General features: G+C 39.6%; 2 protein-coding genes across 2 annotated transcripts; one reads left to right on the top strand and one right to left on the bottom strand.

The window, feature by feature from the left end:
• Positions 1-3,076: 3,076 nt before the first annotated feature.
• Positions 3,077-6,041, top strand: LOC103943752. Its single transcript, XM_009354097.3, has 4 exons — positions 3,077-3,796; positions 3,922-4,661; positions 4,752-4,883; positions 5,054-6,041. The coding sequence occupies exons 1-4, from the start codon at positions 3,250-3,252 to the stop codon at positions 5,804-5,806; spliced, it is 2,172 nt and encodes a 723-aa protein (XP_009352372.3). The 5' UTR covers positions 3,077-3,249; the 3' UTR covers positions 5,807-6,041.
• Positions 6,042-6,634: 593 nt separating this feature from the next.
• On the bottom strand, positions 6,635-7,804 carry LOC125479695 (autophagy-related protein 8B-like). Its single transcript, XM_048589411.1, has 2 exons — positions 7,798-7,804; positions 6,635-7,503 (listed from the first exon to the last, which is right to left on the bottom strand). Exons 1-2 carry the CDS (start codon positions 7,802-7,804, stop codon positions 6,902-6,904), a joined length of 609 nt encoding a protein of 202 aa, XP_048445368.1. The 3' UTR covers positions 6,635-6,901.
• Positions 7,805-11,741: the final 3,937 nt, after the last annotated feature.

Here is an 11,741-nt window from a genome sequence, read left to right as displayed (position 1 = left end):
AAAAAGCCTCATGCTATATGGAGGTGGGCATGTACATGTAAGGCACATCACTCCATCTCCGTTGGTCGATGTGGGATGTTACAATCCACCCCCCTTAGGGGCCCGACGTCCTCGTCGGCACACTTTCGGCCAGGGATTGGCTTTGATATCAAATTGTCACATCTGACCATACCCTTACGGTTTTGATTCTGGGAACTCACACGTGAATTTCCCAGTGGGTTACCTATCCTAGGATTGCTCTCGTCTGAACTCGCTTAACTTCGGAGTTCAGATGGAATCCGAAGCCAATGAGTTCCCAAAAAGCCTCATGCTATATAGAGGTGGGCATGTACATGTAAGGCACATCACTCCATCTCCGTTGGTCGATGTGGGATGTTACAATCCACCCCCCTTAGGGGCCCGACGTCCTCGTCGGCACACTTTCGGCCAGGGATTGGCTTTGATATCAAATTGTCACATCCTGAGCTCGACTCCACCGTAGCACGATATTGTCCACTTTGGGCCCCGACCATGCCCTCATGGTTTTGTTTCTAGGAACTCACACGAGAACTTCTTAGTGGGTCACCCATCCTAGGATTGCTCTCGCGCGAACTCGCTTAACAATGAACTCCAAAGCTAGTGAGCTCCCAAAAGGCCTTGTGCTAGGTAAAGATGGAAATATACATATAAAGCATAGAGGATCCACTCCCCTGGGTGATGTGGGATCTAACACTGCATGCTTCAATATATCAAAGGAAAATGACAATGCAAAAGAACTTTGATTTGCTTTAAAGTCGGCCTTTAATTCTTCATAACAACAATCCTCAACTAGTCTTTGAAAATAGTAAAAAAATGTGCAAATCATGTTTGCAATTGGCAAACCTCTTTAGAGAACTATTCATTCTTTCGCTACGTTGGGTGGTGATGTATCAGCACAAAACTGACCAAAGCTCATTTTTCTTTTATGCGAAACATACCACGTGACCAATCATCATTTTTGAGAATATTTTTCAAGCATGTTATTCCATAGGTTTATAACTCTTCTTTCTCCTCACAATCATGCAAAACATACACCCATGAAACATTAATTTTTTCACGTAAATTAAACCAGAACATGTCTATAGAACCTGAATTTTCTACTTTATGTCTGTGGATATTTAATTTTCCATAAGAATAACTACAATCTTGTTCTCTCCATTGCAACGACATGTCGAACTCGAACAAACTCGACTTTACCTTTCTAGAAGAAACTACCTGAAGTGGGTCTAATATGTGAAGCTCGATCTCACCTCCAAAAGTCTCAGAGCCAACATTGAAAAGCTACGGATGAACCAGTTGACGAAGCTAACAAAATGACCACCATGGTATTCATTAAACGGCATATGCATGATGGATTGTAGACCGAATACCTCGCTGAAGATGATCCATGCACTCTTTGACTTGCCCTGACAAAGCATTTCGATCACCACAAACATATCTTCTTGCTTGAAGCAAGACACAACTAGCAGCACTTACGCTTCCAAGACTTGAAGTCTGTGAATGAATACAATTATGAAGTTTATTGAATCTAATCAGTTCTCAAGTTATGTAATAAGGACTTGACTTAATATGATCTCTTGAAGAAGACTTATTCAACTTTTCATGCCATGAATATTGTCCTGCAGCAATAATATAAAGCAAAAAATTCATTAAGTCCCACCCATTCAACCAAGCAATAGCCCCCATCCTAAAAAAATCTAGTAATGAAATTGAATTGATGAGCAACTTATAATATTAAATTTGAATTGGAGCATGACATGAGAGACAAAGGGAGAGGAGAAAAGATTTAGATAGAAAGAGAGGGCTTTCATATACTTTTTTCCTTTGCACATACTCATTGGGAAGATGTCGAATTCTCGAGGAAAGGGTTGGACAGTCAGGGTAATTTGCAGTCGGAGTGATGGGTAGAGGTAGACTTGTAAGACTCGTTAACGTATCACTTACACCTAACCCGTTAAGCTAGCGGGTCACCCAACCAGCCCGTTAAGCTAATAGGTCATATGTTTCACCCTTTAACACCCAAACCCAATTTTGATATCTGTTTTGATAGTTTATATCGAATTCTCGTTCATCATTTCGACATATGCCTGCTAATGGTGGTTTTATGTTGTTAAAACTTTAAGCCATTATTGAATTGAATAGCTTGTTTGGCCAACTCGATTTGGTGTTGTACAATGTTCGATTCAGTATTACATGTTCGTATATGATTTTGGTTCGTTTTTCTTATCTAGATATGTATCGAATCGTTATGTTTTATGATGTCGATTAGTTTTGTAAATCTGCAACGAATTGAGCTCAATTAATTCAGATTCTTACACTTTCTGATTGTTCCTTGATTTTGTATCCAATCAGATATGACGACGGAGTTATTATCAAATTCAAGGAGGTTTCAAGCCGTGATGCTTCCGAGCTTGATTCGACATCGTTCCAGGCTTTGCCCAGATTAATATTATCTAGTTTAACAAAAAAAAAAAAAAAAAGAGAGACTAGAGTGTAAATGGCAGAGTGTGTGCGTTGTGTGACAGTGCGAGGCAAAGAGAGTCAACGAGGGTTTTCTTTTGTTACGTATTTATGAAGTTACACAAAACGTCCTCATGTGTGCTAAAGGGTGATGATTAGTTTCGCAAGTTCACTCAAAATGACTCGTTATTTAATAAGATTAAGGATTCAACAGTTACCTACTAATGACCCGACCCATTAAGCATTTACCCAAATACTAAAATGTCAGGTCTAGGCAGAGGATAAGGGCGGTGAGGGTATGGTAATTCTTTGAACATTTTTTGTAATTAATTTAATTTTAATCCAGATAACAATAATAAAAGTACATTTGGTCCTACATTATGCCGCCTGAACGCACTAACAAAGGCTTTAGCAATTTCAAACGGTAATGATAAAAATGATTGAATTGAAACATATAAGTGAAAAATTATGAATCTCGCAATATAAAACAATAATGTTGAATGTTGAATGAGAATAGGAGTGTGTTATTATTTTCTAGAAAAAGTTATAGAATGGAATTAACCATGACCGCACGATCCTGCGTTCTAACAACATGTGGCGACATCTTTGTTTACTCAGAAGTACACTCCTGACACTTGCCGCAGGGAGCAGGATCGCTTCCATCTTTTTCGGTTAGAAAACCGTCGCTTTCTTCTCCACTTCATCCGAAACTCAAAGTTTCCCTCCCGTTCCGGAAATCGACTCGGTCGTCACGGATTCGCGTCCCTGCAAATGGTGTTCGGGACACAACTCACCCCTCCTTCTGAAGACCACGACGACGAAGCCGAAACCGAAAATCCGACCGTCTCGGACCTGTTTTCGGCGCTGAGAGCGGCGTCTCGGCCGAAGGATTTCGGCCGAGTCGAACAGGCATTATCGGCGAGGGAAGCGAAACTGAGGCGAGAAATCGAGAAGCAGAGGTACGAGAACGCGCTGCTCGACGAGAAGCACGAGTTCGAGCGGCTCGAGAAGCTCAGAGCCGAGGAGGAGCTCAGGCTCCAGCTCTCACCGATCAAGGCGGAGGCGGTGAGCGAAGAGAACGGCGGCGAGGGCAGAGAGGTAATTTTGGAGCTCCGGACGCAGAACGAGGAGCTGGAGCGCCGCATTTCGCGGCTGGAGAAGGGCGGTAAGACATTGAGGAAGAAGGGTTTGAGTAACAGCATGCAGAGAAGAAGGAGCGATCGGTTGGCTGCAATCGGTGGTGATACCGCTGCTAACAATGATAGCGGTGAAGGTAGCACTGCTACGGTTAAAGGAAATAACGCTCTGAGAATTTCAGGTAATTCGGATTAGGGAATTTTAAACGTTTGCATTTTAATCTTCTTGTAAATCTTGTTTCTATACATATATATATATATATATACACATATACATATATTTGTGTGTGTGTGTGTATATGTTTAGGTTACAGAAGGAGCATACAGAAGCAGATAAGAAGGAAGATGGGGAAGAACAAGATGGAAAATTTGAGGTGGGGGAGAGGAGAAGAATATGTACAATACCGATGTAATATGCTGTCGTTTTTCAGTACAATGCAGCGAATTAAGGGACACTTAACTGAACGGCACTTGGAGTTGCTTCGACAGACTCCTTTTTGGCCATTAATATCCGCGTTTTACAGCGGTGTGATATCGGAAGATCAATGCAAGAAATCGGAGAGTGATGTCCGCAACATTATCAAGTGCTACAACGCAAGAACAATGAGTTTTCAGTTTGGTAGCACATCTGCATCGTTGACGACAGAAGACATGGCAGAAATTTTGGGACTTCCACAAGAAGGTGAAGAATTGAAGTTAAAGGGATCAAGGAGTTACAAATCAGATTTTGTCGAAAGATATTTTAACGCCAAAAGAGTGTATAAAACATTGGTGGATAAAGCCTTGGACGAAGCAATAGAAGGGAAAAGAGAAACAGACGTAGAGGATGTTGTACGCCTGATTTTGATAGAATTATGCATAACCTTTTTGTTATGTAACTCAGGCCAAGTTACTTCATGGAATTTAGTCAAGTATTGTGAGGATTTAGAAAGTATTTCAAGATATTCATGGGCGAAAGCTGTGGCTGACGTTCTGCACGAGGGATTGGAAAAAAGGACCGGGCGGTTCAAGCCATATTCTGTTCCTGGGTGCGTGGTTGCCATAATGGTAATTGATGTACTCTTACGTATTAGATCTTCCTAATGCAAGATTGCCTTCATATGTGATCGTGATCGTTTTTTACTTTCATGCTAACAGCTTTGGTTGTGTGAGAGAACTAACCTCATACAACCAATCAAGGGAAGGGAGGGACAGAAACCAGCTCTCGTAAAATGGAGCATGCAGGAACTGCACTTGAAACTTAAACGAGTACATGTCGCAGACATTGGGGTAAGTCTTCTGTAAATTTTCGTACTTTATGTTAGCATTTGCATACTAACTGTTATATAGGACGGGGTACTGAGGGTAGTTGTAATTGGTGTACAAATGCGAGTACTCTATTGCTAGGTATTGCTTGCAGATGCTGATATCGTATTTGTTTGGATAATTCAACTGTGCAGTTGAGCTTTAAGAAGGACAAGGAGAGGAAGAAACTAGGAGAAAATGAAAAAGCACGCGAAGAAGCTATTACAACCAATGGACGAGAAGAACGAGAAGAATGGGAAAATGTGACTGGTGATACAGTGGGCGAATCGGAAGATCATCTCCGAGCTCGAAAGAGAAAAATGAAATTCGTCCGCGAACCCCCTATTTCGAAAAGGTTAAATGACAATGAGGACTTGGAAGAAAGATCAGAAGATGTTTGGAGAGTGATTCAGAATGCAAGTGCTGATCAAGGAAAAGTGAGTAGGCTAACTGAAAAGTTGGAGAGTAAGAAGGAAAAAACAAAAAAGTTGAAGAGGAAACTAAAAGAAGAAAAGAAGGAAAAGAGAAAGCTGAAAGAGGAAAATGAGGTCTTAACTTCTGAAAAGAAATCATTGTTTGATTCTCTGAAGAGGTTGGTGAAAATGCTGGAAGAAACTCTTGAAGCGGAAAGGGAAGCGGTGAAAAACCTAAAGAAAGAAAAAATGGAGCTGATCAAGGAAAATCGAGAACTCAAAGAAAAGCTCAATCAAGGAAGTCCATGCTCCGCAGTGCAATTGAGGGAGGACGTGCAAGTTGAGGTATCTCCGATGCAATCCTTTTCGACAAGTCCTGAGAAAGGCGTCATGAAGAGGGTATTAGATTTGGAGTTTGAGGATGAACAGCGGGGCGAAAAGAAAAGGAAAGTAGACGAGGAAAGAAATGGAAAGAAGGGAGGATGTCCTATGTGATGCTATTGCTTCCGGCACGATCAGATGAACAAGCTCTTTATGTGGTTTAGTTGTTTTTCACATTTCCACGTCCTATTTAAAGAAAGACTCTTCCCTTGTAATGTTTGAAACTTATGAGATGTGTGCAGTCTGCTTCATTTGATGGTAAGGCTTGAATTAGTCGGTTCTGCTTCAATGTGTAATTAGCAAGTTATATAAACAATGACTTTTATTAAGAATCCTTTTTGGAAAAACATTTATTGGACGAGTGATGATGCGAGGATTATGTTTGATTGCAAGAATGTTTTTCTTGGGTAAAGATGACAGACAATCGGTTAAGATGGTTTGGACACGGAAACCGAAGACCTACAAATGCTCCGGTCAAAAGATGCGAACTATGAGATGGAGGCGCATAATACAAGAAGTAGAGAAAGACCTAGGAAGACTCTGAAATATAACAGAAGATATGAGAATTTGAAGTTATATGCATTTGTGTTTCATATGCCTAGTCAGCTATAAAGAACAAGGTATATAGTTCATAATGGTTACCCTGATTATATATATGTAGTAAAATAAATGAGTGGAGGCTATGTTGTTAAATCATTGATTGTTTTTGGTACTTCGCATTGTGAGGCTATTGGTTTGTTGATTAGGTTCCTTCTGTTTGTATTTTATGAAGCACGAAATCTAGCTAGTTTTACGTGATTGTCCCAATACGGCTTGATGTCATGTCATGTGTTGATTCTAGATGTATTTCAGGATCGGGATGTGACATTTATAATACACGGAAAAAGTTAGGGTCGGAATAGAGTTTAGAGTTAAATACAAACGCAGTTACTCTAACTCGGGTTGAGTTTCAAGGGATACAGATGTAATAGAGCCCCCAACTCATTTCTAACTGATAACATTATCACACACAGATATTACAGTCCCAATGCATTTCATAAAACTAAGTACTTCAACTTGATGCATTCTCGCTCTTCCTTGGATGATTCACAAACATTCTCCTCCTTTCCGACTGATGTGAAGAAATACGACTTATCCTTATTTCTCTCATTGATTGCAGATAACCAGGCACCCATGGCAGGTTCAATGGAATTGTTGTCGGGAATACTATCAATCCTCCTTGCATGCAGATTTCACGAGAATTATGTTCTGCTTCAGTGGAATTCCTGTTGGTGTTGCATGTGGATTGTTTGCGGCTTCCTTCTCGATTGAGATTTCATCCCCGTGTTCTTGCTCTTGATTTGATCCACAAGCATTCTCTTCACCACTGTAGGTAATGTGAAGAAATCCATCTTCACCCTTATTTTCCTCATCGATTTCATAAAACAAAGCACCAACAGGAGGTTTAGTGTTCTTGAAAGAGACAAATATCGGCTTTTTCTTGCTTATCCTGATACTGACCCTAATGAATAAGATGAATTCTCCAAGGGTCATATTACCAGGGACGTGGTATTTCTTCCTGTTAATTTCAGGAATATCACTCCTAGCATCCTTCTCGACAGCCACAGGTATTAAAATTGCGCACGTCTTCCTCAAATGCCAAGCATCTATACGATGAGGCTGGTTTTCGGGGCGCTCGAGAAATTTTCTGAACCATATCCCATCCTTTGTATTAAGGTCAGTCCTCACAATCAGCCCGTTATTCCAAGGGTCTAAAACTGTAATGGGTTTTGTGATATTACGACACACTTGTTTTTTGCTCTTCCTTGTTGCTGACAAAATTTTTTCACTTTATTGACGGGAATGTCTGTTGGTGTGTAACCCTTCAACCGAAACTTGGAGCCAAAGAAACAATTCAAATGCTTTATTTTAATAGTTGTTTTCAGTTTAAATCTAGGCCATTGGATCATAGTCCATGTGGCGGCTCTCTCTTGTATCTAGCTTAAGTGATAGATTAAGACAAGTGGCATCATCTCATAGGGTGATAGCAATTAAGGGCTGAGATTGTATTTCAGTTTGATGAGTGAATGATCTCCTTTCCTCTTCCATGTATAATGTTAACAAACCACTCATGCTTTGAGTGAGGAATTCCATAAATTAATTCCATCATCATTCTTTGCAAATCCTCTGGTATTTTCAGATTTGTATCAAGTCTCCATTGAAGCATATCCAATACACACAAACACTAACATGGCCTCAGAGCTAGGTTTCATCGTCTAAATTGGGCATGAAATCTGTGAGTGCAATTGAGTTGCATTTTGAGCTCAAATCAAATCTGGAAACTGTGATTTCTTGAATCTAAGTCTAACATGGCTGGATCAAGCACTGCTGAGCTTATAGTTCCTGTTTTCAATGGAGAGAACTACGAGTTTTGGAGGATTCGCATGACGACTATACTAAAATTGTATGGTCTCTAGGAGTTGGTCGAGAATGGGTTTGAACCTCCACATCTGAAGGATAAGAAGACTATGGTTGATGAGACGAAGAAGGAGACGATGGAGGAGGTGCCATTCAATGAAACCTTGATGAGAGATCCTCAAGTGCTTAGGATAATCCAGGGAGTTGTCTCGGATCAGATCTTCCCCAAAATCGTGAATGAAGAAACGTCCAAATGAGTTTGGGATGTCCTGAAGAGTGAATTCCAAGGAGATAAACAAGTAAGAAGTGTAAAATTGCAAGGGTTACGTAGAGAATTTGAGTATACTCGTATGAAGGATAATGAATCTTTATTTGTGTATCTCACTAGATTATTTGATATCACTAATCAAATGAGAAGTTATGGAGAATAACTATCTAGGGAGAGAATTGTGCAGAAATTACTAATTAGTCTTCCAAAAACATATGATGCAATTTGTTATGTGATTGAGCACTCTAGAGATCTCGAAATCCTTGAGGTCCAAGAAGTTGTTGCTTCACTCAAGGGACTTGAGCAGAGGCTTGATTTGCATGCTCAAACCTCCACTGAGAGAGTATTTGCAACTTTAAATGTTGCAACTAAGGGTCCTAAAAGTGGTGGATCCTCTAGAAATAAAAATTTTTAAAAGAATTGGAAGCCAATAGGGAAAGGTTGGGATCACAAGCCTAACTTTGTCCATAAACAAAACAATGCTCAAAGAAATTGGGATCACATGCCTAATTAGACTTAGAGGCAGAATAACACTCAGGGAGATTGTAAATGGTGGGACATGTTTCATTATGGGAAGTGTTGGTATGAGGGTAAGGTTGTTGTAAACCAGGTCATGCTGTGAAGGATTGTCATGAGAATAAGGCAGTGCAAAATGTTAATTATGCAAGGTAAATGGGAGAAACAAGATCCTTGTTCTATGCTTGTAATGTAGTGACAGATGTGAAAGTAAACAACTCATGGTACATTGATAGTGGTTGTGGTAACCACATGACAGGTGATGAGAGGCTATTGGTCAATATTCAGAGAAATTTGATTTCTAAAGTGAAGATGGGGACTGGGGAAATTGTTCAGGTAGCACGAAAGGTAACTTTGGTGATAAAGACTAAATTGGGAAAAAAAACATATACAAGAAGTGATGTTTGTGCCTGGACTTGAAGAGAATCTTCTCAGTGTTGGACAAATGATAGAGCATGAGTACCACTTGTTGTTTGGAGGAAATGTAGTGAATATTTTTTATGGCTAGTCACTTGAAAACTTGGTAGTTAGAGTACTAATGGCAAATAATAGATGCTTCCCCTTGACAATGATGCCTGCAAATCAATTTTCACTAAGAGCTAGTGTCACACATTGCTCTCTTATTTGGCATAAGAGATTGAGACACTTGAATGAAAGAAGTCTCAAACTACTTGAATAACAGGAAATGGTGCATGGATTGCTTCACTTGGAAATGTCCACAAGTGTATGTGAAGGTTGCATGATGGGAAAACAACATAGGGACACAGTTCCCTCTTAATCAACTTGGAGAGTCAAGAATCCATTGGAATTGATCCACACAGACATCTGTGGTCCAATGCAAGTTAAATCTCACTTTAGACACAAATACTTTCTGTTATTCACAAATGGTTGCACAATAATGACATGGGTGTATTTTCTAAGATATAAGTCTTATGCACTTGATTGTTTTAAAAAGTTCAAGGCAATGACTGAATTACAATGTGGTTATAAGGTGAAATATCTCAGGAGTGATAGAGGAGGAGAATTCATTTCTGCAGAAGTTGACAAGTATTGCAGTGATCTAAGGATCCAAAGATAATTGACTATGGCCTATACTCCTCAACAAAATGGAGTGTCCGAGAAGAAGAATAGGACTGTGGTGGAAATGGCAAAGTCAATGCTACATGAAAAGAATCTTCCAATGTGTTTTGGGCAGAAGCAGTGAACACTGCAGTTTACGTGCTTAACAGATGTCCCTCTAAAGCTTTGAAGAGAACAACTCCATTTGAGGCATATAGTGGAAGAAAACCAGGGATAGCTCACTTGAAAATCTTTGGTTCACTTTGCTATGTGCACATACCTTCTAATCTCAGACACAAATTGGAATAAAATAGCCATAAATGCATCTTTGTAAGCTATGGTGCTAGTGAGAAGGGCTACAGATTATTTGATCCGATTTCAAGGAAAATCATTCTATCAAGGGATGTTACATTTAATGAGAATGCTTCCTGGGATTGGAACTGCACTACAAATAATGAAGTGAGATTTCCAGTTGTTACTGAGTATCAAAATGTTAATGTCATATGTGAAAGTGGTGAAAGTTCTCATTCTGAGCAACCCATTACTTCTCAAGGTGAAAGTGTGATTGACAGGTCTCAAGTATATGATAATACACCTAAAAAGTGGAGAAGTGTGAGTGAAATAATGGCTCAGTGCAATATGTGTATTATTGAACCTGAAAGTTATGATGATGCAACCAAAGATGACTCATCGAGAAAGGCAATGGAAGCTGAGTTGGAAATGATAGAGAAGAATAATACCCGGCAGCTTGTTGAAAGACCATTTGACAAGCTAGTCATTGGTGTTAAGTGGGTCTATAAGATCAAACTCAATCTAGATGGTATTGTGAAAAAAAAATAAAGCTAGATTGGTGGCTAAAAGCTACTCACAGAAGCTTGGAATTGACTATAATGAAACCTTTGTCCTAGTGGCAAGGTTGGATACCGTAAGAACTTTGATTGCATTTGCTGCACAAAAGGAATAGAGTTAGTATCAATTGGATGTGAAATATGTATTTCTCAATTGAGTGCTGAAGGAAGAAGTGTATGTTAAGCAACCATAAGGTTTTGTGAAGGATAATGAAGAGACTAAGGTGTATAAGTTGAACAAAGCACTGTATGGATTGAAGCAAGCACCAAGGGCCTGGTATGATGAGATTGATGCCTATTTCAACAATGCAAGCTTCAAGAAAAGCTCAAGTGAAGCAACCTTGTATGTTAAAATAAGGGAGGATTTAGTTATCATTATTGTCTCCTTATATGTAGATGATATTGTATACACTGGCAACAGTCCACAAATGCTTGAAGAATTTAAAGGTGACATGATGAAGCACTATGAGATGATAGATTTGGGTTTGTTACACCATTTCTTTGGAATAGGGGTACTACAAACTGAGAAGAACATTTTTATACACCAAAAGAAGTATGCACAGAAGTTAACTAAGAAGTTTAGGTTAAAAGATTGTAAAATAGTGGCTACTCCACTTGCAGTGAATGAAAAATTGAGCAAGATTGATGAAAGTGAAGCTGCAAATGAGGGAGAATATAGATAGCTTGTGGGAGCTTACTCTATTTAACAGTAATCAGACCTGATATAATGTTTGCAACAAGTTTGTTGGCAAGGTTTATGCATAATCCCAACAAGAAACACATAGGAACAACAAAGAAGGTGCTGAGATACATTCACGGGACAATTGATTTTGGAGTTGTCTTTGAGAAGGGGAAGGCAACTACCCTAATTGGTTACTATGATAGTGACTGGGCAGGGAGTGAGGATGATATGAGGAGCACTTTAGGGTATGCATTTACACTAGGATTTGGTGTGTTCTCA

This window comes from the organism of the source record quoted next, unplaced genomic scaffold, assembly GCF_019419815.1.
Source record: "Pyrus x bretschneideri cultivar Hongxiangsu unplaced genomic scaffold, Pyrus_bretschneideri_v1 Contig3, whole genome shotgun sequence".
NCBI lineage: Eukaryota > Viridiplantae > Streptophyta > Magnoliopsida > Rosales > Rosaceae > Pyrus > Pyrus x bretschneideri.
Note: the sequence above shows the minus strand (reverse complement) of the source record. Positions and strands in the feature narration are given on the sequence as shown.